This window comes from Ornithodoros turicata, unplaced genomic scaffold (genome assembly GCF_037126465.1).
Source record: "Ornithodoros turicata isolate Travis unplaced genomic scaffold, ASM3712646v1 Chromosome23, whole genome shotgun sequence".
Lineage (NCBI taxonomy): Eukaryota > Metazoa > Arthropoda > Arachnida > Ixodida > Argasidae > Ornithodoros > Ornithodoros turicata.
The window spans coordinates 1346729-1372315 of NW_026999342.1; the positions used below are offsets into that span (position 1 = coordinate 1346729).

At 46.3% G+C, this 25587-nt stretch overlaps 1 protein-coding gene across 1 annotated transcript in view; it reads left to right on the plus strand.

Moving 5' to 3' along the window:
* LOC135373276 (protein O-mannosyl-transferase Tmtc3-like) overlaps window positions 1–25587 on the plus strand; it is a 479430-nt gene that overhangs the window by 410581 nt on the left and 43262 nt on the right. The window contains exons 10-17 of the mRNA XM_064606504.1: window positions 155–238; window positions 944–1081; window positions 1551–1644; window positions 3232–3366; window positions 19853–19935; window positions 20650–20722; window positions 21467–21553; window positions 21660–21715. Coding sequence (XP_064462574.1) covers window positions 155–238; window positions 944–1081; window positions 1551–1644; window positions 3232–3366; window positions 19853–19935; window positions 20650–20722; window positions 21467–21553; window positions 21660–21715 — 750 coding nt within the window. The remainder of the gene's footprint in view (window positions 1–154; window positions 239–943; window positions 1082–1550; window positions 1645–3231; window positions 3367–19852; window positions 19936–20649; window positions 20723–21466; window positions 21554–21659; window positions 21716–25587) is intronic.

A 25587-nucleotide genomic window follows, 5' to 3' on the forward strand; every position in this document is an offset into this window, starting at 1 on the left:
GGCCGGGCCGGGCCGGGTACTATTCGCCGAATCACTGGGCCGCGTAAAATAATGAATGAACTCAGATCGGGTAGGGCCTGGAAAAGGCGGCCCGTGCAGGGCTCTACCCCGCGTTACTAAACAGCTCTGTCATTGTTTTCTGTAATTATTTCAGCCAATACGAGGGTATCTTGAAGGTGTGTCTCATCGCCCTGTTGATGTCTCACGTGACGAAGACCTTTCTTCGAAATTACGACTGGTGAGAAATTCTGTACCGACAAACCCCTTCTTTAAGGTCAAGACGTAGCTTCTCCAGAACGCGAAGCTCTTCTAAATGTACTCATAGAAGAGCCGTTACTTCTGGAGTATAACGATTTTGCGCCCAGCATAAGTTCACCATCTGTAATTCTTAGCCAAATTAAAAAATGAAAGTACTGGATTGAAGTCAGGGGTTGAGAAGTACCCCACCGGCACATTCAAACATAATTTGTATACATTCAAGTTGTCATATAGCCTTATTTCGACGCAGGAAGTTTACAAGACAGCAGTCCCGGCATCGCTCGACATTGATTGCATATATGCCTTAATAATCACTATGTAAACTGTACCGGTCAGCGTTATTCTCAAAGTGATACTGCGGGAGGAACACCGAAAATGGAATTATTTGTACTTCGTTCCCGTCGGACTTAACTATTGAAGCATGAATAATTCAGAAGCTTACGCACGGGCAGGGACGATCAAGTCTACCTATCTTCGTCTAACCCATAATATTAGAACATGCACATTTGTGAGCACGTGGTGAATTTGAAAAAAAGTTTTGCAAAAAAACATTGTTTAGACCAACACCGTACCGCAAGATACAAATGTACATCAGGCACTTAGAACACAGACATTCTCTACGAAGCAAAAGATAAACGTTTACACTCATGGCCGGCCATCCACTCTTGCTGTTCAATTTCACTAGGTGGTCAGAGCAATCCCTGTACAGTGCAGCTCTACGTGTGAACGACCGAAATGCAAAGATGCATAACAACATGGGACGAGCTCTGGAAAATGTCAACATGTATCAAGAGGCCTACATGCATTACAAGAAGGCCATCACGTACGTAACAAGTTCTTGCATGCATAACTACTACCTGCAGTGCGATGACTCACTCAACCTGTGTACATTTCCAATGCGTCGAAAATTTTTGCCTGAGTTTCGAAAATCTCTTCAAAAAATCTCTTCAACTCTCATGCAATGCACTCGAACGGCCGATTCCAGTCTCGTGCTTGATATTCATGGAGAGATGAACTGAATTTAATTGGAGACTAATGTGCAAGTGTGATATCGGTGATGACGAGGACGGCTTGCCGTTGTGTGATAACCAACTGATAACACCACCACCAAGTGTGATAATAAAGCAATATAAAGTCCCCCGGGGACAAATACCGTGCTGTGGATACGGGTCACTGCGATCTCACAGGTTTGAGCGTGAGAGACTGTGGGTGACGTGAAAGATTGAATTGAAACAGAAATGTCGTAACTTACGGTGAATAGTGGAGAGTCACACGTGACCACTTGCTTGCAGGTTACAGCCCGATGATATTCGAGGACACCTCAATATTGGCCGGATGCTGATTATTCTCGAGAAGTTCACAGATGCGGAAAGCGTCCTACAAGAGGTACATGGTTATCTTGCTCAATGGAAAGAAACTTAAACGGGTTGTGACACTTGACCGCTGATTATGTGGGATAAATGAAAAAGACGGTTATAGTCATATACATGTTTTACAGCAGCAAAAGGGGCAATAGACGCGCACGTAGGAAATCGTCACCGCTAATACCGGAACTCCTCCGATGGTATCTAGTCCAATAAGGCAGCTACTGCAGAGGTCACGTGCTTACGAGAACCAATAGTAGAGACTCTCACATCTCTGACATCAGAGCTCGACGCATGAAATTGTTCGAATGTTTGTATCTCACCAACTATGACATGTTGACAGTTTTCTTTCTTTTTTTGTCCCCGAATACTCTGGTGCGCAGTACAATGTGTGCATAATGTAATGAACGACATCTATCGGGGTCTCACCAATGTAGAGCATTTTCGGCACAGGTTGAACAAAAAATGCAGTAGCATTTTCTAGTGCATTTTCTAGTGCATCATCTACTGCATTTTCTGTTCGGCCTTTCCCCAAAACGCTCTACATTGGTGAGAGGGATGGGACTGAGCGTGAGCTCCACGAACATTTTCGTGAACATCGCCGTTTGGCACATCTACATATTACTTGTAGTATCAGCAACCATCAAATTACCCTGGTATCCCAGCATTTTTCCATCCCCAATCACACCATTGATAACCTGCACGTGATCGTTCTTTGCTCTGGGTTTCTTCTGCTTTCACACGCAAACGGGAAGAGGCCCGCCTCATCCATTATCAGAACACTGTTCATCCGAGACTTGTTTTTCGGTTTTTAACTTTAGTCAAAGTGTGTCACACATTCCGTCCATTCAGCACGTGTCGTGCAGCCAGCGGGTGCCTGGGCGGCATGTTTGTCATTCTTGCCCAGGTGTTAAATTTTCCTTCGGTTCCGGTGAAGAGCAAGTGCTTGGAACGCTGACGGCTACTTTCATTCAGTTTTCTTTTTTTTTCCTTTTTCTTGCCCCAAAGTTGTTCTGCCCCCCCTTGGTACCCAGGTCCCATCGTTGTGCTCCTTTTGTACCGCGTGACTTCCAGTTTTTCCACTCCTCCTTTAGCTGATGAAAGCTCATCTTGAATATAAGCCGCCGAATAACAAGGAGACACGAGACAAAACGCAAGACACAGCAGGTGCTGCGTCCGGCGTTATCTCTCGTGTCTCTGTTATTGGGCGGCTTATGTTCAGGGTGAACACCCGCAAATAGTATTTCTAGTGCAGGTGGGATTCAGACAGGCCAGTGTATCCGAAATGTAATTCGTATAACTATGACGTCAGGTCTAAGATTTGATTGATTTCAGGCTTTCTTCTGGTTACTCCCCCGCCCCCTTTCCTCTTCTGCTTTCGTTTCCTTTTCTGCTTTCATTCTTCCGCTAGTTACAACAGCGTAGCGCATAATGGAATATGGGGATAGAGGCAAGAAATATGTACACTATGCTATCCTCTATGCTAGTGCTGCGCTGGGTAGGCCTTCAAAGGTCTCGAGAAAAACTACATTTGTGCCATTTAGCCTTCGTTGCAGTATAAGACGGTGAAGGTGGTGTAGTAAATCATAAACTTCGCTTTCCATTGTAGGCACTTACTTTGCTTGCAAAGCCTAATAAGAACAGGACACGAGTGCCTCGAGTAACGTCAACGCACCTCCGGCTGTACCTCTGCTTGGCGTCACTTATTTCCAAGGACGATAGGAGGCATCAAGAAGCGGATCAGGTTAGTTACGGCCCAGTGCAACTCTTTTACCGTTGTGTGAAGTACAGGTATTTCAGTACGTAACGTCCACTAGAGTAGCCTGCACTACTTTAGACTTTCCTTAATTTTCTTAATCATAAGAGTAGACTGTTCAGACTTAATTTTCTTCATGTACGAGTATATCGAAACAAATTTCTTACTGACTGACTTTATTATACAAGTTTTCTAAACAGCTGCTGTGCTGGAGCAGCTATCTTGTTACGCTTCATCCGTATTGATTGAATGAGCTGCTACTCACGAAGTACAATGCCAGGAGTCTAGTGTCCCTATACCGGGAAATCTGCATCTACTCTAAGTGAGAGATCACAATGTGTCACAGTACTATGCTACCAATCACGATCACATTGCGCATGCGGGAGTCATGCACGGTTCATGTAAAGAACACAAAAGAACATTGTAAATTAAGCATAATTTTTTTTTAGTTGCAGAGTGACCCATTTTGGTTCGCTTCACGTGAGTGGAAAGTTTAGCTGATAAAATGGCATACAATCCGAGAGACTCGTGGACAAAATCCATGACGACCAAGCCTTGGCTTAGGCACAACAACACCAGGATGTAACGTATAACACAACACGAGTTGTTGTACCTTAGTCCTGTACGTCCTGTTGGTGTTGCACTCAACCTCAGGCCTCGTCGTCATGGATAATTTAGCTGCTTCGCGTATCATCACACATTTATTTGTACCCGACTGAAAGCCTGGAAAAGAAAACATTGCTACAGAAGACCGGTCAGAAGTAGCACACCCGACTACCACCACCACCTAGAGAAGGAACAATCTATGCTAGATGGTCATATGCCGTCAACCTCACTTTTACCCACGGTGTCGAACCGAACCCGAACCGTTATTTTTGCTATTTTGTTATTTTTAAACCGACCCGAAATTTTCATGACACTGTTGAACCGGAACCGGAGCAGAACCGTAAAAAATAATAGCGGTAACCGGTTCGCAACAAAACGGTTCGGACATAAAAGAAATCAGCATAAGAGTTCCTCACAATCCCCGAACGAAGACACATTGGTATCATCATCATGACTCCATATCATGGATTTCAGAAATTTTCACCTAGCAGTCAAACGAGGATGTATAGTAAGCATACTTTCAGCGTCGTTTTAACACGTTGAAGTGCAGTTGTCCCCATAAGCGCCGATGCGCCTCACGCACGAGCCGCGGCGTCTACTCTTCATAAACGAGGCGCCACGCGGACGAATGAAACAGGAGTGGAATAGGCCAGTTATGTAGCTCTATAGGACGAATATGTGATTAAGTAAGCGCCCAACATTTCCCTTTACACGTGAGCAGTAAATATTAAACAAGTCATAAACACGAGAAGTGGAGAAGGAGCGTACGCAGAACGGTGCCTGTTTGATTGGTCGTGGACTCGTGGTTTGAAAAATAAACGCGGTTCTGCTTATTGGTAATGCAATTGTGTCGTGACACATTGCCTTTGTATTATGGATTAACTAGTACACTGCTGTGAGCTCGGACAGAGTAAGGCTGGCAGGATTATTTTCGATATGCTTCAGTACGGTTTCAGATCGATTCACGCTGCGAATGCAGTGTGCCGGCAAGTACTGTCGTCTATGTAACGCTGTTCATCTTATTAGGCTTCCTTTAAGTGTATCTTCTGGCACTGTGCGTGTTAAAAAAGAGATTTTGGGAACAGAAAGGAGCAGGACTACAACGCTTCATAAAATCATGGACTCTATTTGCAGTAAGTGTACATCCATTTCTCCTTTCTCTCGCTAAAGGGAGTACCTGACAGCTAAAAACGTCAATGCAGACAACAGCAGTACGCGATTAGCCACGCATTTCCTGCTAAAAGCAGTTTTATAGAACATATAAAATAGAAGCGTTGAACCGGTTCGCGAACCGGTTCGATTTTTGGCGTGGCTGAACTCGAACTGAACCGGAACAAAATCAAAGCAACGCGAACCAAACCCGAATCGAACCCGTATTTTTTGCGGTTCGACACCCTGCCTTTACCTTCACCGATAACAATTGTACTTGAAGGAAATGGAACCACTGTGCACGGACTACAAACGCACTATTCAGTCAGTGAGCGAACTGATCTCCATATCCTCTGCGTTTCCTTGACGACGTCATTAATGACACAGAAGGGCATAGTGTTATCTCGTGTATCGACCTTGCCGGGGGCCCCTGATAGAAGAACGAAAACGTTACAGGGCCTTCATCACGCCATTTAGAGCTGTCGTTTTTAAAACCAAAGCGAGTACGAAGTGTATAGTTATACAACAGACCTAAAAAAATCACCGTACTCTTTGGTGCACTACCAAACGTGTATACAGCAGACGATGGACGGTGCCTGCGCTGTGAAAGCACATGATTTGCGTGCGGCGCAACAACAAACTCGAGTTGTCATCGCCTTCGTGCAGATACATTGCACTGGCAGCTGCAGTTGTGGCGGCATCACGCGGTGCCGTTCAGCACACACGCTGCGCTTATGCGCACCGACGTTTACGTTCGACATCGGCAAGTGTAGCTGTCACTCCTTGGACACCGACGAAAGTGTGTTTTGCACTGCGATGGACAGCTTATTCGTAGTCGAGACTTTCCCTGTTCCCCCGTCACCGGCTGCAATGGCTGCGCCATGTTGTGTGACCCGACGCTGCCGCATTTCGGGCGTGTCTGCCCCAACGTCTTCCGGACATCGAGACATCTGGTCGAGAGTAAGCCTGCGCACCCACATACGGACAATGTGTGCGGTAACGCGAACGCGGCGTCATAAACTCTTGCTGCGGGGTAGGAAAAAGTCGCTTCCCCATTTCGTCGATCTCGCAATGCACGTTTTTTTAGCGGCATGCCGCACATTCTCGACCGGAGGCAGTCCACAGGAGAGAGCATGGATAGGCGCGGCAAGCCAGAGGCGGTTCCGCTCATCTATACCGCATGTTGGTACGTACAGGCACTAAGGCCTCGTACCCACATGCAAAAGGGCGCCGGCAAAAGGGCGCCGTAAAGCGTACGCGGAGGGCAAAATTTTTCCCGCGATGCGGGAGAAGCCGCCTCCGCGTTCCGCTTTTGCTCGACAGCGCAATACACGATGTTTAGCGGCATACCGCGCATCTTCGTCCACTCAGGTGGTCAACGGAGATCCCGTCACGCTTTTCTCTTCTTCCGGCCACCCACGCAGTCTGCAGCACGTCGTCAGCGTCGACAACTCGAGAGCGTCTATGTCGACATCTTGAGAGGCGCAGGTGGTTGCGGCTTCTGGGCGGCAAGCACTCCTTCTTTCCTCTTTATTGCAGTCTTCGTTGCTGCCCAGCGGCAGCCCACAGGCGTTTTCCGCGCATGTGTACCGTATGTGGGTACGGACCCTAATGGAGGCGGCCTTTCTGCACGCCGCTTCCTGGCATTCTCGGCGGCACGTTGCTTAAGTTCATCTTCTTTGGCGAACGCATTTGCATCTCCTGCTGCAATGGCGGCACATGTGCGAGCTTTATACTAGAACGAACGCTCCGCAGCTCGTCACCTACACTGCCACACTGCGGCATCCGCGTGGTGCCGGACGACGTTACAGCATTACGCGAAATGCGCTGTGCAGACACTAGGGGGTTTTAGCACGTCGAAGGCGCTCTACGAAAGCTATGCCAAAGAGGAAGCTGTCAAGTCGAAGAACGGTAGCGTGATATCAGCCACTTCAAAGGAATCATGTGCTTATCGTGTTTTCGGAACAGCTATCGTAAAGACCTTCCAATCTGCTAAATCTCCCTACTAAGCCTCCGCAGGAACGTTTCTTCTCAGCCGAGGCGACGCGACAAAGAAACAAACGAGGGGAGAGTGCGCATTGCGAGAGTGAGGGCGTCCCTTTCCGTCTCCAACCAACGTGACGCGACGCGACTACACCGAGGCCTCAAAGGAGCGTTAAAGAAATTATATCGCATTTAATGCATGCACAACGCGAAGTGGGAACGAACAGTCGTCGAATGCGTAGCAATTGGAATCGACTTGGCTTCGTCGATAGAGTTCCCAATCCCTGCCAGCATTCCGGTGAACAAATCCAGCAGAAACGACACTGGTATTCCATAGCTCTGCAGGGAATATTCATCGCACTGATGCAAGACGCCGAACACCGGTGAACGAAAGCACCGGAACAGAGATGAAACGCCTCAATGCGTAGGGGACGTAGTGTGACACCGCGTCGTTTAGTACTTTATGCAAGGCTTGACAGAATTACTTGACCGTGCTAGAATCGTGTGCAAGGTGTCGCAAGTGTACGCAGCTGTGTATACGGGCACAGATGACCCGGAGCTCGCTTGTTTGTGTTTCTTCTCTTTTGGCGTTTTCGGGCTAGCGCGTGCGACTTCGAAAGTATTTCAATATATTCGGTTTAGAAGAGACATTCGTTTCTAAATTCTATTGTCCAATTTCATATTGGATTCTGAATTCGAGTAGAATGTATTCCTTTCGGTAATCGAACAATCAAAACATTTCGCCCAGTCCTACGAAATATCCATATTCATCAAAGCCCGTCATGGAATTTATTTCACACCATTTAACTTTTATTACGACCTTTCATAGGCTTATCATAGGCTTTTCTCCTCGCGTTGTGAAAAGGCTGAAATGCACTGGGCGTTTTCATCTACTGATCAGTGTTTCATCTCCTTTTTTTTCTTTGGACGACGCGCGCGTGCTCGGCGTGCACTTGACCTAAAAAAAGTTTTCCAAAGCGCGTGGGTATAGTACGCGGTTGTACTGGGCAGAAAGTTTACTTTGGAATTTATTTGTTATTTTGCTTTTTGGAAGAGCAAGCCGGCATCAGTCTGGCTGACATTTCTTATTTTCTTTCTATTAAACATACCCCGCTCTCTCCGGGAGCTAACATCGACAGACACGGAATTGCTGGCAATAACAGAAGCGCTTAAGACTGCACAAGACGCGAACCTAACCATCACGGCCATAATCACGGGCTCACGGGGCGCTATTTCCCGTATCAAATACCAGTACGAAAGATGCTGCTTCGCAAGAAATGCCCGGTTCCAAATAGCACGGCATGAATCGTAGGTACTGCAGTATAGCTACAGTGGATGCCTTCTCATAACAGCATAGCAGGCAGTGAATGCGCTGACGCCCTGGCTAAAACACAACGGCGAAAATCAGGCCCAAAGTCAAACTCCCCCAGGGAATTTCTGCTGCGCGAATTCAATCAGAGGGTAGGGTAAGGTGGTCTATGTTGAAGACAGTTGAACTATTTTGTTAATACCAGTCAGAATAATCGCCTAAATTGTACCATAATTCGTTAACTGAATCCCCACACCTTTGAGAAATGATCCACGAATTACTGTGGTGCTAAACCAGATATTTATTCCGTACGAGCCAAAAATGACAAGCTACATATTTTCATCAACTTACCCCACCCTATGCGTAAGTTGAGGACATCAAATAATTAATGCCGGGTTTAAATTTTGTCTTTTCTTTGGGCCAGCCGAAACGGTCAGTCACGAGTAGTGCACATGAAAACACAGGGCAATGACACAGCATCATAATTAATTCAGGTCATATTTTGTTAGCTGAGGATCAAAAATGAGCAAATTGGAAGTCAATGCTCGCGAAAGTTACATATGGGACAAAAAAGGGGCCCCCTTAGCTCGACCACATCTGCAAAACAGCGTCTCACGTCCTTCTAAAAAGCCACGTGCAGAACGTCAACACGTTACTTCAAAGCCCAGACAACGGCTGTGCTCATCCTGGTGTCACAGACGAGAAAAGAATTATTGCTAAGAAAATGCCACCTCAACTTGCCCCCGTCTTCAAGTAGCCCCACTTTACCCTATGTGTGATGGCTACACCCTGACGAGCAAACGAGAGACGAATCTGCACCACCACTCTGTGCATCTGGTGTCCATGTCAGGCTTCCCATCTCCTTCGCATTCGATCCCTACACACGTTCCCACGACTTCATGGTCGGCCGTACTCCGAACCGTGGACGCCCGCACTGTGGGTAAACACAAACCGCGGCGCGTTTCAGGCGAAACAGAGGGGCGCGTTATAATGGACTGCCCATTCACATCGGACGCAACACGCGGGCCTCAGCAAGCTGTGAAGCCTAGAGTTACTAAATATGCTACGCTTCAGAGTATCGACACTGAGTTCCAAGAGCGAGCATCCGCCATCTTGTTTCCGCGGCACGCTACCCACGCGCACGATGCCATCTATCGTGCGCGGGTGAAATGTTCCTTTCATTTGCAAGCAGCAGTTGACGGCCTTGAGCTCACCTTGACATCCTCGGGACGCTCTGGTTGACAATACATGGACTATCGCACAATAATCATACACGCTTCTCTATTCTACAGGGAGCATTATGTTAGCCGTCTTTGTTCCTCAAATGGGGATGATATCGGTGTGGTGCGGAAACAAGATGGCGCTCCTGCTCTCCCTTGGTCCTCAGTGTCGATACTCTGGAAGCTTATTTAGTGACTCTAGTGCAGCCGACCGCCACATCTCAACCCCTGCTCGAGGAGATAGGCGATCTTCTGCCGTCCAACCACCACCGTCAAAAGAGCTCGGCTGAACTTTTTCCAGGACTTCGAACCAGACTTGTGCGTAATTGCGTTACTGGTAATAAGTTACTTTTTTTAGTAATTTTTCGAATAATCAGTTACTTTATCATAGTAATTTTTCAGGTAATTAATTTTCTGAGTAATCGATTACTCAGTAATTGATTACTTTTCCAGAAAAGTTTAACTTATCTCTCAGATGTTCTGCCCCAAGTCAAGCCCCTCGTGCCGTCAGCCTTTGTTGGATCGTTCTACTATAGCAAGTCGAGGTCATTGTAACAACATTCTGTAACTTCAGTGTCTCTCTCCCTAATCTCTTCCTACCCCAGTGTAGTGGTACCTCATGCTTTGGGTAACATCTCATTACGCCCGAGAATCCTTTAATCCCCAAGTGTCTCGTTACGGCCAAGATCTCATTACGGTCAAAGGTAGTCTCATTTCGGCCAAAGATGTTTCATCACGGCCAAAAAGAAAACAGAAGCATCCACCATATTAGCAATCGCTGTGTTTTATGCTTCCCAAAGTGTGTCCGAGGCGGTGTGCCCCCACGGCTTGTGTCACACACAATGGTTCATGCACACAATACTGCGACAGTGTTTCATGCATCCCTCGTGAAAAATGTTTTTATTCTCATACTGTGTCATACGATATTTGTATGTGTTACGCCATTTTTATCTCATTATTCGAGCAACATCCTACTCATTTGTTCTGTGAGCAAACTGTTTGTGTGTGTTCTGAAAAGTTACTCCAGAAGGGAGCCCGCTGGGAGCTCCACGAGCCACATGACCTATGACCATGATCTTTTCCCCCACTAGCTGCCTTCTACAATTTACGTCCACCTGAAATCAAAAAAAGTACATAAGGTGCTGAACAAAACGACATATGCTCTTGTTTGATGGTGACCATAAGACATATGCTCTCAACCAGACTTTTTTTTTCATATATTCAAAACATATTCAGGAAATCAAGGACATGACAATTACGTCATAATGATGCAGCTGCATAGCCAGAAAAATATTTCAGAAGGTGTTTTATGAGGCTTTACACGGGGTGGAGGAGTCTCCCTCGTCCGTGATTTATCCAGACCCCCGCTACACCCCCCAAATGTTCAGTGACACCCCCCTAACTTTTTTGCCTGTGTGCTCCCTACAGGGGGTGCCCTTGCGATTTCAGCTTCAGACACGTCTGTAATGATATGTTAAGCTGTAATGACGTAACTTGTGGAAACCTACGTTCCCACAACCTCGGGGCGTCAGCCCGTCCGTTCCGTGCGCGAAGAAACAAGCAGCACAACGAGAAATTCAAACGAACATACCAGGCTTATTCAGGGAAAAGCAAGCCAACAGTCCAGCCAACAATCACACAACCAACCCCCGTTTTCCCTCCTGCACCGCATTTTATCCTCTATCCCGAGCGGAAAACGCCCCCTAAACACAACCGGTTCCCACCGGTGCTGCCATCCAGGCTTCCGCTGCAGAACCACGCCACAATTCCCCCCTCGTAAGGGCCAGTTCTCACTTGGCGACGCCCGACGCGGCGCCGTGAGGGGACGGTGGAAATAGACGCACATTTCCGGAATCGGGAGAGGAGAGACGTCGAGCCAAAAAAACACAGGGGTGGCATTCAATGTATTGCTCCGTAGACGAAAGCGTGCTGGGCGAACGCAATGCATCCTGGACATGTCCTGGTCGCACGTCACGGCAAACGTCAAAGCACACGTGACCTTAAAGATGGCAGCGCGCGTGATCGGCGGCCAATCGGTTTGTAAACAATGCGGTTGTGGTTTCTGCGCAACGTTTTGGATGTCTTTCGATCACGGTAATTATTTTTATCCGCTAATCTCGCAGTAAAACGCGCAGTTTTGCACATAAGCCCTCGTGCTGTTGACGACCTCCAAAGATGTGATGACGACTGCGCGTTAAGACTCACTGAGCCGATGCGATGTACTTAAACTAAGGAGAAATCGGCTACCATGTTGCGGAACAAGCACCGCATGGTTTACGCTGGCAAAATACGTTCATCTCTTCGTGTTACGAGGACGGAAATATGTCGGTAAGCGGCAAAACGACATGTAAACAAAGTCACATGACCTGAAAATGATGTTTTATATGACGTGCGACCAGGACAAGATGGCAGTTTTGCCAAAAGCACCCGCTTGAGGGTAGTTACAACAATGGCGGGTTTGTGTCACCCCTGTGCAAAAAACTGCCATGCCGACCTTCTTTCACGACGTCGGCGAGAGCTGCCGCGAACGACAGCTGGCCACCAATTAGGTGACACAGAAAGGTCACGCCCCCTGATTTTTCGTCTGCTTTGGACTACGGAAGGGCACTGTGGTGGGAACATGAAAATCGTGCGCGCTGACGGGGCGGCGGAAATAGACGTGCATTTCCGGCGTTTGGAGAGGAGGGGCGTCGAGCCAAAAAAATTTCCATGCCGGTCTCTTTCACTACGTCGGCGAGAGGTGGCGAGAACGATACACTGGCGACCAATAAGGTGACAGAGAAAGGCCACGCCTCTTCAGTTTTCGTCTGCTTTGGGCGACGGAATGTCACTGTGGTGGGAACATGGAAGTCATGCACCTTGGCGGGGCGGCGGAAATGCGCCTCTACTTCGGCCGCCCGTTCGCGACGTCGCGCCGGGCGTCGCCAAGCGAGAACTGGCCCTAAAAGTCCATCAGATCGTCGGAAGCGTTGAGGATAGTGTCCTCTGAAGCTTGGGGCACAACTTTCTGTCCGACGGAGGCGAACGCAGGACTGGGTTGACCGCTCTTCAAGGTTCAGGACTCGGTGAGGAGGTCCAGCCTCAGTCGTCTGAGCGTCGCCAGGACGGCACCTACCTCTGTGGCAATACGCGCCGCTTCGGTGCGAGCTGTGTGGAGGGGGCCTCGGCGATGCGCGTTTCTGTGAAGTTCCGGAACCAGGCAAAGCGGACATAATAGCCGTCTCTCTTCCTGCGTTAAAGGTTGTAGGTATAGGGTGGTATAGGTATAGGGTGGTATAGCTATAGGTAGGTATAGGTATAGGGTTAAAGGTTGTAGGTGTAGGTCCGACGGGTGGCGCTCCGACAGCGTGAGTCCTTTGAACGGGGTTGGTGTCTTGGAGAGGTCGTCGCCTCTGAGTGGTCGAGTCTGGTTTTGCCAGCGGGAACGTGAAGCCCAGGAGATGGGTTGGCCATTTGCCACCACCGTCCAGGTGGCGACGGAGTGCTGTTGAGAGTGAGGAGCCTGCGAAGGCTGGTCCTGAGGACGGGGAGCGTGAACCGAGCCTTCGCGAGGACGGAAGCGAAAGGCCGGGTGGCCAGGGGAAGCGCGGAAACCCGAGGTCTCCCATGTCCGACGCCTCGGTGCTGACTGCGGGAGACGTTGCATCTGCGAGGGAGAAAAGGGAAACGGTAAGAAGGCGGCTTCAAACCGTGGGCGCCTGAGAAGGCACCCCCCTAAAATAGAAAGCGGAAAACTGTGGAACAGAAATCACACTAATAAAGCACTAAATCGCAAGCACTATGCTTAGCGATGGACATAGCGGCAGCTACGTGCGCCGCCTGCGGGGACGCAAGTCGTAGCGGCTGGACGCAGGTCCGGGCACGGGATCCGGGTCCAGGTCCTGGAGGGAGGCAGGTTGCAAATCGGGCTCCTCTCCGTCAGGGTCTCGGAGGTGGTAGGACTTCAAGTCCGAGATGTGAACTGGCCCAGTTTCTTCGCCGGTGTCGCAGCGACGAAGCCTGTAAGTCAGGCCGGAGGAGCATGCACTTACCTCAAAGGGGCCATCCCACCTACCCTGCGAGTGAAGCTGCAAAGCCTCGTGACGCATCACTTAGCGGGCGAGTCCGTCGAAGGACGAGGTCACCGACGCCGTAGGTGAGGTTTCGACGTCCACGGTTGTACTGGCGAGCCTGGTCCAACATTGCGACGTCCAGGTTCTCCCGACTGTGCGCAAAACACTTGCGCCGTGGTGGGCGACGTCGTTAGTGTAATCATACACGCAGGACAATTGCGGGCACATTGAGTAGTGGCAGCAACCTGAAAACGATACATTTTCTCGTTATATATGAGTAATCAAAAATATACCTTCCCACATGTTTCGTTTTGTCGTTTGTAAGAAGGTCTAGTAGGGGAACAGCTCTTGGTTGGTCACATGCAAGCCACAACGCGAGAGGTGCCGATATTCCGATTACGCGATCAAAAATTAAAAGTCTAGAACCATGCACACTTCACCATGCAACTACTTCCCCAGCATCGTTAGACACGATACCCATGTATCCACGTACAGTGTAATGTGAAATGATGTGCAGGAATGAAAAAAGATGCCAACATACCTGTCATCCAGTGTCTCTAAGTTTGCTTCGATTTTCTGACAGTTACCATGAAGTGCAATGCCCGATTCACAAGTTCCCGTTTCGCCATTCTCATTGCACATTGCTGCACATTTCGCAAGCGTCACGCAATCCCACGTGACCCCTTTTTTGATCAGTGAAAATAACTCGCGTCATAGACATGTATGTTCATCTCAGCACTAATCACGTTTTGCATGCTATAGAAGGAGGGGGGATCAATACTCTTCCTTTCGTGTTTTCATATCTTGTTGTTTTGCTAATCTCACTTCGGATGGTGTCTAGCAACGTTGGATACCTCGTTTCTTCTGTCAGCGAGCAGTTGTCATTGTCTTTCGAGCAGCGCGTGTTGTTCCGGTGAAAATTGAGTTGAATGAATCGTCACAGTGCCAACGTGTATCGCGCAGTGTTGACCAAGGCCAAGAACCAAGAATTCTGGTGAGTTATGCTTTCGTAGACTGTCTGGCTTAGCAGTGTGCTATCCACGCATAGTTGCATTCTCATACGAGTAATTTGACTGAATCAAAACAGCCGAAGTGCCTGTAATAGATGTAGCTCGGTATGTGTTAGTAGATTTGCACCGTTTGTAGTTCGTTGCGCGTTTAGGAACAACAAATTTATTCGAAGTTAAGACACCGATAATGCCGCGCCGTACAGCAGCATTTATCACTGTGAGCCATATTTCATTTGTTAAAATTTGTTGTCATATTTGTTCAAAAATAAAAGCGAAAGTCGGCGTACTTGAATTGATCTCCTTGAATTGCTTACGGCGAACATCTGCAAATGTTGCGCAGGCTTTTGCACCATACTAAGCGCAATAGCATATCTGATTAGAATAGATATTTCAAGAGGAAGTCATTTAAATACACTGTTATTTATAGCTATTTTCCATTCCAGTTATGTTTTGTGGCTACGGGAAGGATTCCGAGAAAGAAAAACAACAACAACATGGCTAATGGGATGTTGCTGCCCAGGGAGTGTTGGCTGAAGAGGTGGGCTGTTAAGATTACAAATGTATCCATACGGTTCTGTTGTGAAGTGAAAAATTGTGTAGTAGTGCACGAATGTTAATTCGTGCACTCCTTTTATAAGAAAGAAACAAGAAAAGGAAAGTCATGCATGCATCATTTCATGAATTGTTATGTATCACTGTCTCATATTCGCATGTTTCCATTAAGTGAATGAACTAATGCAACTAAATTCATCTCATGGTCATGCCTTGTGTTTACATGGAAGTCACATTTTTAAGGCTTGTCATTTTTTTGTCTAGATGAAGATTTATGTTAGCCTTGTATGAAATAACGGACACATATCAACATGTATACAGCTTGTGCACATTAAAACCAGCCATGTAGAGTCAAATGCCTGTTTTTTTTAATATTCTAGCCTATTCACGGTTGCTCTTTGCTTCTTGCAGGTCTACTCATTCCAGAAGCAAGAATTGTACCACTGTAAAGCGAATGGAAATAAACTGCCGTCGACTGAGATAGGTGTTCCTTCTTGGCCAGTGACTGTAGGATGGCTCCAAAAAACGTCACAGCAAAGCCAATGTTCATCTAGCTCTCCACAAGTAGCTAACTCCACATAGTAGCCTGTTGCTTCACAGCAACATCAACACTACCTTGGGAGTGTACACATTACACAATATGCTGCATTGTGCTGTGGCATGATAACATACTGATTGTCTCACAATATGTGTATATATATGATAAGGGCCCTAAGGGCACACTGCATGGCTTATACCCTCCGGAATGTATATCCATATCTGGCTGCAGCATTGCATATCAATGCATGTTACAATACACATTTTGACTTTTGGCCGTTATGAGACATCTTCGGCCGTAATGAGACTACCTTCGGCCGTAATCAGACACTTGGGAATTAAAGGATTATCGGCCGTATTGAGACTTTCGGCTGTATTGAGCCATCGGCCGTAATGAGATACAATCCATGCTCTGGAGGTTTACTTTGGAGGTCATAGGGAAGTTCCACGCAATGCTCTTCCACAATCGGTTCAATGTCTTCCCGGGACAGAGCTACCTGTCACAAAGGTTCTTGTTTGTCGTATTTTTTCAACTGTTCCGCTTTGAACGTTTCTTCTTTTTTGAGACACACAAAGACAGGTGTATTTGCGAAAATACAGTGTAACGACAGGAGTAATGCGTTACTTTGCTACTCGTTACTCAATTACATTTGGAGTCGAGTAATTGGTCACGGTAATCAATTACTTTTTTCGTGTCTCGGGCACAAGTCTGCTTCGACCCTCATGGACGGCTATAAAACCGCGCAGCTGACCAGCAAAAAAGTTACCCGCTCTCCTAGATACCTCTCCCCCGAAAACAATATGTGTCAGGGAGGCCGACCGCTTGTGCACTCGTCCCCCCCCCCCCCCCTTTCCCGCTCTGAGCGATGGCCGTCGTGGAGTACCCAAAGTTGCGTTTGAGGTAGCCCGTATTTATTTTCGGGGCATCAACAATAAATGAATGAACGGTGATAATGTCATTGGAGATTCAATGCTACCCCGGAGTGGAACCTTCCCCACTTTTAGAATGAAGGAAGGCACAATGCGTGGCATAGATACATGGGTGGATGGATAGATGGCACGCACAGATTACTACTGCAAAATACTCATAAGTGAATATGGCAACATTGGTGCTCGTCATTCGCTCTGTACGCGTCCCGTGTGTTTTGGGCGGTCGTATAACGGGCGTTTCCTAAGGCGTAAAGGCTACGACGTGTACGCGACATTTTGGCGCTGAGAAAACATTCCATGTGTGAAGATGCCGCGACCGTGACATCAATACAAGAGGTACGAGATTCATCCGTTACTTCGCTCGTTATTTACCTGCGAACGAAACCATTTCCTCTTCTCTCAACAAGCAGAGTAATGCGGAGCCGTCTGCCATTGGTCTACTCAGACGATTTACCGCGATGGTGCTGCTACTATATGTTCCCAGTAGCTTCCTCCTCCTTCGTATGTATTGATATTAATGCGTCAGCATTAGCAGCTTGTCAAAATGGAAAAGGCTGTAGGTAAGTGTGTGTGTGTGTGTGTATCAGTGTCTGCGATGGTGATGCCTCAACGAGGCAGAGGTATAAGTGGACATGTAGAGGAGATATAAGATTGTAAATCTAAATGGAGGTAAATGATTTGAAATTGAAGTAGTCGATGGTAATTAAGAGTAAGAGGTAAGGGTAATTGAAGGTAATTAGAGGCAATTAAAACAAGAAAGTCGAGTTTAAAGGCAATGAATGTAAGATATATGTAATTAAGACAAAGGTTAAATGAAATTAAAGAATACCGAAGGTGACCGCAGGTTATATCACAAGTAATTAAATGTACTTAAAGGTAATTAACGTCAATTAAAGGGGAATTTAAAGTAATTAATGCAATACACGTAATTAAGGATAATTAAGGCAATTAAAGGTTACATCATGTAACCTGCGGTAATTAAGGTACTTAAACGATAATTACAAGGTAATTGAAAGTAATTGAGGCTAATCAGATGTTATTTAAATGTACATACATATAGTAATTGAAAGTGTCAAACCGGAAATCAAGCATTGACTGGATGTGGACAACCAAACAAAACACAACAAAAGGTGGTTAATGATAACACGTTCCTCTCGCATTTACCGCTAAATCGCCAGTAAATTTTGTATAAACTGGAAAATGCAAAAGTAAATTAATGGAAACGATTGTCAAGAGACAGGACGCTCCGGGTTGTTCTGCTTTTTGAGAAGAGGGAACGTTCCTTTTGTACTGCTGTCAAGCTGGCGACATGTTTTACTTTGCGCGTATAATGTCGTTTCAAAGCATAGATTAAATGAAGGGCAACTCTTCTTCGCTAATTTTAGTTCATCTATGTCGGATACATCCTACGCCCTTCCGCGCATTGCAGTCAAGACGTCACGTGGCCTATGAAGGCGCTATGTTCTAAACTGTCATTTAAAAATCGTCATTTCTATCACGGTAATTCGTACAAATGAGATCGAAAACGGATTGACGTGTTACATTCTTGTTAATCCTTCCTTTGTAACAAGTACACCCTTCCTCCTCCCTGTACCAGGTCAGAGGTGGGCATCCTCACTGGGCCAGATGGGGATGAGGACGTCATCACGCTCACCTCGTACACGTTGAGATAAGGTTAGCTGAAAAGAAACAACCAGTGAAAAGATGAGTGAGATGAGATTAGGAAAATTTTCGAGATCGAGGTGAGGTGAGGAAAAACTTTTACAAAAAGATGTACGTGCGAAGAAACTTTCCCAAAATGGAAACTCCCATATTAGATAATGAGAAATATTCACTTATTAATTTTGTATTACTAATTAAGAACGTACCTAGATGTAGAATAAATTAAATAGGCTGTATGGGGTGGTCAGAATTATAGTTACAGAACATCGAGAAAGATCAATTTTTAGACAGTAGGTTTTCTTGCACTTGATGAATTTTCGAAAGAAAAGCTATGGGGCGTTTTCCCAGGCCGTGTCCTTTGTTTCGGCAACTTAGGCTAACAACCTAGTTCTACTAATTAGTAAAGGTAATGAATGTATATTTGTGCTCTAAGATACGAACCACTAAATGGCTTTGATACATATGACCCCTACCCTCGAAGCATCTTGTAAAGTACTATGGATCGATGCTAATATGAACATTCTTATGGAAGGTTTTCCTAAGCAACGTGTTGATAGGTGTGCTCTCAAAAAAGAAGTTAATCGCGTTATCACAACTGATTTGTGTAAAGCGTGGCACAATTTTTATGACACAGAACATAGCTGTGTAACGGACACAAAACCTGCCATTGTCAACAAATCCGATGCCTTTCTTGGGATGCATCACCACATACACCCTGAAGGTAAACAATTGCAGAGAATGATCACTACTGGTTTGTAGAGAAGGAATGGCGCACGAGATCTTGTGGCAATTACTAACTGTCACAAAAGGGGGGGGGGGTCGAAGTAGCTTGCCGTTGCTGGCCGCTCTCAAGTGGACATCGTCACGACTCTAGCCAAAAAAAAAAAAGAGGGGGAGAGGAGAGTTGACGATTTCAAGGTGAGGCATAGGTAGGATGACCGATACTGATGGGACGGAGGCACACTGTAGATGAGAGGTGCGCTAGAGTGGTCTTTCCGCGAGGCCCGTTTCTTGAAAAAAAAGGCACGAGGCCGCGAGTTTTTGTAAGTCGTTCTGCACAAGAACCTTCGGGGGTTAAAAAGCGACTTCTCCATATAGTACGGTCCTAACAAACCACTATTCCGAATGCTATCATTCTCCTTCCCGGTTTGTAGAAAATGAGAGGAGGCGCCTCTTGGACACGTTGTGCATGTCCAAGATAGGGACCTGGTCCCGTTTTCAACAAATCAGGAGGCAGAACCATATTTTCGAAATGTTGGGTTGCCTAGACGCGTGCTATGTTGTGCATCTCGGATTTAACAGAGACAATAGACAAATGTCGCCACTGTTCCTTGACTGAAGAAGCCGGCCGAGGACGCATGATCCCCTCCTGCGAGAGTCGTCAAGTTGACCGCCTGAGTGTGGCCGGCTACGGCAAGCAGTTCCACTTGTTGTTTTAACAGTGCACCCTATTTTCTATCGCAGCTCTACAAGCAAGTAATGCGTCTGAGACCAGATTTTGCCGAAGCCTATATTAGTCGAGGCGATTTTCTTCTGCGAACAAACAGGTAAGTATCAAAGCTTTACTCATGTACGCATATTCCATTGGGGATTCCTTAAAGGAGCACAGAGGGCCATCCAAAATATTTTCAGTTTGACGTCTGATGAAAGCATATGCGTCAATTTGCCGAACATCACAAATGATTTTGATGCCTGCGGTCTTTTCCCAGAACGCAACGTACACAGACACAGTCGTTCACTCTCGACTCGTCCCCCGGGGTGTAACAAGGAGGAGAGGGACGACTTATACGTCATAACGTCTGCGCGGTCAGTCGAGGTCACCGCTTGTCTTTTTCTTTTTGTGCATGAGCGCTTTCTTCTTTTGTACTCGATTAATCTGTTCCCTTAGGGGGGATTAGTAATTGTTAGGGTGACCGTTGGCATGGAATATTTCATTGTCCCGCGGGAGTTTCCCCTTAAGGCCACGCTTCTTCAGAGCCCCGCTGACTAGCAGACGACAGCTGCCTAGCAGACAATATTCTGAACCAGTCAGCGGGCGCGGACGATAGAGCGTCAGCGCAGGGTCACAGGCTGGTACTGCTCTACACCACCGTTGTGCACGGTCGCTTTTTGATGTCGTAATTGAAATTCAATTTTTGCGATAAATATGACTCTGTGGGGTGAATTTCTTCTCAGGGTGCATTTTACTGGCCTACTTAACAGTTTTGTAGAAAGAAAACATAGTGTTAAAAATGGCTTCTGTGCTACTTTATTGCTTACAGGACTGAAGAAGCGCAGAACATGTACGAAATTGCATTGGGGCTGGACGACACGAACCCCGATGTCTTATATAACGTAAGCAAATATTATATCAGCTGATATCAACAAGAGTTCTCCAATAAATTAGAGCCCTATGCGTGTCAAAATGTCAGAGAACATTCTTACACCTTCAGCAGTCTCATAGAAACCACTGTTAAGTGCAATGCGACTTCTTTTTTTGACTATCTGTGGCGTAGTATACGTGAGTAGTCGACCGGGCACTGCACCGGGGACCGCAATTTCCGACTAAATTTGTCTCTTGTGTTTTATATAATATTATATCGCGCAAGAAACGATTGTCGTTATACAGCACGTCTATGTCATGTCAGGCGACTAAAACGGTCCTAAGGATTTCTCAGGTGCCTGGCGCTTTCGGGAAAAAGAAATGTATCGTGTAAAGAAGAGACAAACTCCAGAAAACAATGTCGTATTGAACGGAAACGTGGCAGGATTGCAATGTGTAAGTATTTCTGGATTGTAATTGATAGAGTGTTATATGTAATGGGTACTTGTGAGTGATTTCATCTAAACGAGTGAATTATGCGCCTTTACGACAGACTCTCTTTGACACCTTGATTTGTCACGTCGCTTAGTATTTAATTCTAAATGGAGTTAAATTTTTGGGTTCAGAATTGACTAAAATGGTATAGGGGGTTGGGGGATAATATGTCTATTATGAAAAAACAAAAAAGGCGCAGCCTTAGGAAAACGTTTTGACGCGGCCTCTAAGGAGTATATTTAGATTTTGACAACAGAAACATCGCCGTTTGTGAATTTCAGCTCGGTGTTGTTCACATGGAGCATGGTCGTAATGAAGAAGCCTTGGGATTATTCGACAGAGCCCTCAAGCTGGACCCGGGTCATCAGGTAACGCTCATGGGCAATACTCAGAATGATAAGCTGGTTAGCCTTGTGCGGGGAATTTATGTTTTTAGTCTACGTGCCACACGTGTGACCTTCTTACGGTTTTCAGCATGTGCTGCAGAATTCAGCGGTTCTTGTTCGCGGAACAGGGAGGAAAAACGAGAGGTATGCCACCATTTGAATATCTATAAACTCACTATTTAATACTGAGTTTATGCAATACTGACAACTTGTCATACCTAGTACACATTCGAGCCTCTTTGTTATCATAACTCATGGAAGTTTCTCCCAGAAAGCACGAATATTTTGAAATATGTTTCTGGACGTAAGAGTGATCCAGGTTTTACGTCGCGATACAATTACGATGTGACGGCCACCTGAGGGCTCCTCCCATCAAATGAAAACCGTTTCTAAACGGAGGCACATATTTTTCCTCGTGGAATGAAAGTCACAGACGGAAGAATCCCCTTCATTTATTCCTCTCTTCCTCAAGGTGCTGCATGTGACAACTCTCCTTCGAGCCCTTTTGCTCGAAATCCACACGTTTTGTTTTCTGTCGTGACGGCGGCACTGGAGGTGCGACCGGATAATCCCCTCTTCGACGTTCTTTTCGTACCGTCAGAGGGTCCTCTTTCACACCTCCTCCTTATGTATTCCATGCTGCAGGGGAGCAGGAAATCAAGCGCCAAGGCATCGCCATACTTGTACGTAACGGGTTACAAGTAATTGCGGTACTAGTAATCAATTACTTTTTGAATAATTTGGCGAGTAGTTGATTAGTTTTGCTATAAAGTAATTTTTCGAGCAATCAGATTACAATTTTTGGGTAATCTAGCTATCGCCGAGTTATCGACTACTTTTCGACTAGGCATAATTCGTGACGAAGCCAATCTACAGGCTCCTTGCAGCCTTCCCTTTCTGGGACATATTGAGCTGGTTGGTACATGAGCTGTATGTTGCGACGGAGCCGAATAGAAACAAGTCTCATTTTCAAAGTTTAGTAAGGACAAAATGATACAAACCGAATTAAGCACGGGCTGTACCCGACATTTTCGCTCTCTCCCCTCACCCAGACCACACACACAAATACACATAAATGGGATGATGATGTGGTGGGTCATTGCCCGCCGTTATGGCGATACACTGACCCATTGCGCTTGTGGAAGGGATGATGATGGAAAGGTGCCCTATTAGAGTTCGTTCATTAGTCCAGTGCTGGAGAGGAACTCAGCAACAACTCGTAGGCCTTGCATCAGATGTGAGGTGTCGGACCATGGCCCGAGAATTTTGACTAAGTCGAACTGGCGTTGATCTACGCGTTGCAAAGCAGTTCCCATGAGGGCGCGCTCGCGATAGTACTGTCCGCAGACCAGGAGGACGTGATGAAGGTCACACCACACGTGGAACAGAGGCTGGACGCGCCGACACCGAGGAGGTGTTTGAAAGGGGTGGGCGACATCACCACCCACTCTCTGCTTTACTCCGTTGACCCCACATTATCCCTCTCCCCCGCCGAATTCCACGTTCCTTTACCACAGTCTTCCACCGCATTCACTTTTTTACCGCTTTTACACCGGCTTTCACCCAGACCACGTTCCCTTGCTAGTAAGGTTTTGCTGATTTTTTGTCAAAGTTGTCGTCGGGGATCTATACACACTAATTTTTTACACATATATGTTAGTGTAAGAGTGGTGTATTTTGCAATATACACTCGCAATTGTGTATATATTCAAATTAAACTAAGACACCTCACCCTTCGATTTGACTGGAATGCGAGCAGGGCTATAGAATTTGCAGACGCTCGCAGGACATGCAATGTATATAGTATCTGTTTTCTCTTAGAAAGGGAATGCCTTTCTAAGCGAGCTTTTCTTTCGTCATCCCATTTATGTGATGTTTCAAATGTATCTCTAAATTTAAGCGCGTATATCAGACTGTATAATATGGCGTCCAATATAGCACCAGTTTGGAATTGCTATATTGGGAGAACGCAGTGCATTACATGTTCATGTTATGCATTTACTTCGGCTTATATGCGTGACACACTCACTATAGAAAGCTGCACACGTTACGCCATTGCTTAAGGGTGTTGATTGACACCAAAAATTGAATCAGGGTATCGTCAAACTACCAGTGTAGACCAACACGCCGCACACCCGCTAAGTAGATGTTACACCTTTTCAGAGGTAATGTGGGACGGGTATACTATGACTTACACCCTTTTAAGTATAAATGTTTGCAGGTGTTGTGAAATACACCCTGAGAGGCAGGTGTATTTCATTACATCTACAAACTTTTACTCTGAAAGGGCTGTGAGTTATGGTACACCCACCTTACACTCAAAGGGTGTAAAAAAAGTTTAACGTGTAACACATTTGTCCTTGTTCTTTCTTTCTTTCTCATTGTCTTGCCTGTTTCCACGACTTGTCTGACATGTACATAATTAGATCGAGATAAGATATCGGTGTGATTAAACGAGGGTGCACATCCGCACGCTACAGTGTGGCTCGCTAACCGTGAGCCCAACACGTCTCTTGTATTTACTTTGTTTCTATGTTCCGGGAGCCTCTCGTTTACACCGGTCGTACGCACAGCTGCACTACAAGGGCATGGAATAAAGGACAGCCGACGAATGCTTCTCTGTGTCCAACACCACGAGCAGCACCGTCGTATTTCTTCCGTACATTCGTCGAGAGGAAATTTAACTTTATTTGGACAGACGGGATCAACCTAATTATGTGCCTTTCGCCATTTCCTTGAAGCGGTTCCGTGGATATAGGGGATGACCTAGGGTCACTAAGAGTCCTATTTAGTGACTCTGCTCCTATGCTCCTTCCGTTTCTGTTTCAACATATACAGCGGACAGCTCCTTTGAACACTACTTTGCTTTGCCATTACAATAAGTGGAGGGAGGTAATTCTAGTAGCATTCCGCACGTGCATTTCGTGTGCATGGCGACACCTAAGTCTCTTCCTACCGCGACCTCCTGAGGTGGTCAAGCTTCAGATATAGTGAGTCACCTGGAATTTTCAAGTTAAAATGTAGGGCTGTTTAGTGACTCTAGCATGACCAAGCGCTTCTATTCTGAAGGCCTTAAGGGTCAATGCCTCGGAAGGAGATGCACAGAGATGGTGCTCAGGACGCTGAGTTCGTATAGTTGCGACAGTACTTCCTTCGAGGCCTTCTTAAAGATATGTTCAAACAACAGATATGATCTATACCGGTGAGCAATTCAAAATTGTGCAAGCGAGCTGGTGTACTGTAAAAAGAGGTAACATTTCCTTGAGTTTGAGGAACATGCAATACGAAGAGGGCAACACGAGTCTTGTACTGAAATAAAGTTAAAATCCGGGCAGGGTGGTGATCCATTCTCAAAGTGATAAAAAAAACAGTGCGAGGGGACAGCGAAATGGACAAAGAACGAGATAGGACGAGAACTGTGCTATGTTTGTCTCGTCCTTTGTCCCTTTCGTTGTCCCCTCGCACTAGGTTTTTTTATCGCATTTAGAACACGTCTTGTGTTGTCCTGTTCGTATTGTGTGTTCCTCAAAGTCAAGGATATGTTACCTTTTACTATAATCTATATGTTGGTGGTGATTTCAATATTAACCTTTTTGACAAGAATAAACAAATATTGGAATTCGTAGACGTGTTAGAGTCCTACGGCTTCTCTAATCTTATCACTAGAGCCCGGATTCCTAGGCAAATGCCTATTTTTTTCGTGTGGTCGTAATGGTACCTCTTCGATACATGAGCACGAACTGTATGCTAGGGAACCTCCTGTATCGATTTGATAGTGCCTATAAGTGCCATACATATGTAGAGCGAAAAATGAGGCGACCAGGCTCTACTGAGGTCGATGGGTTTAATGACGGTTAATGGCGATGAACCGAAAACGAAAGCTCGGGTCACGCGCAGTGCTGCGCGTAACCGATGGCGGTGCTGGTGATGATTATGACGCTGCTGCTACAGGGCTCCCCCCCGTGGCGGATGACAAGGCTGGCGAGGAGGGCCGAGGTTGGCGGAAAGGTCGGGCG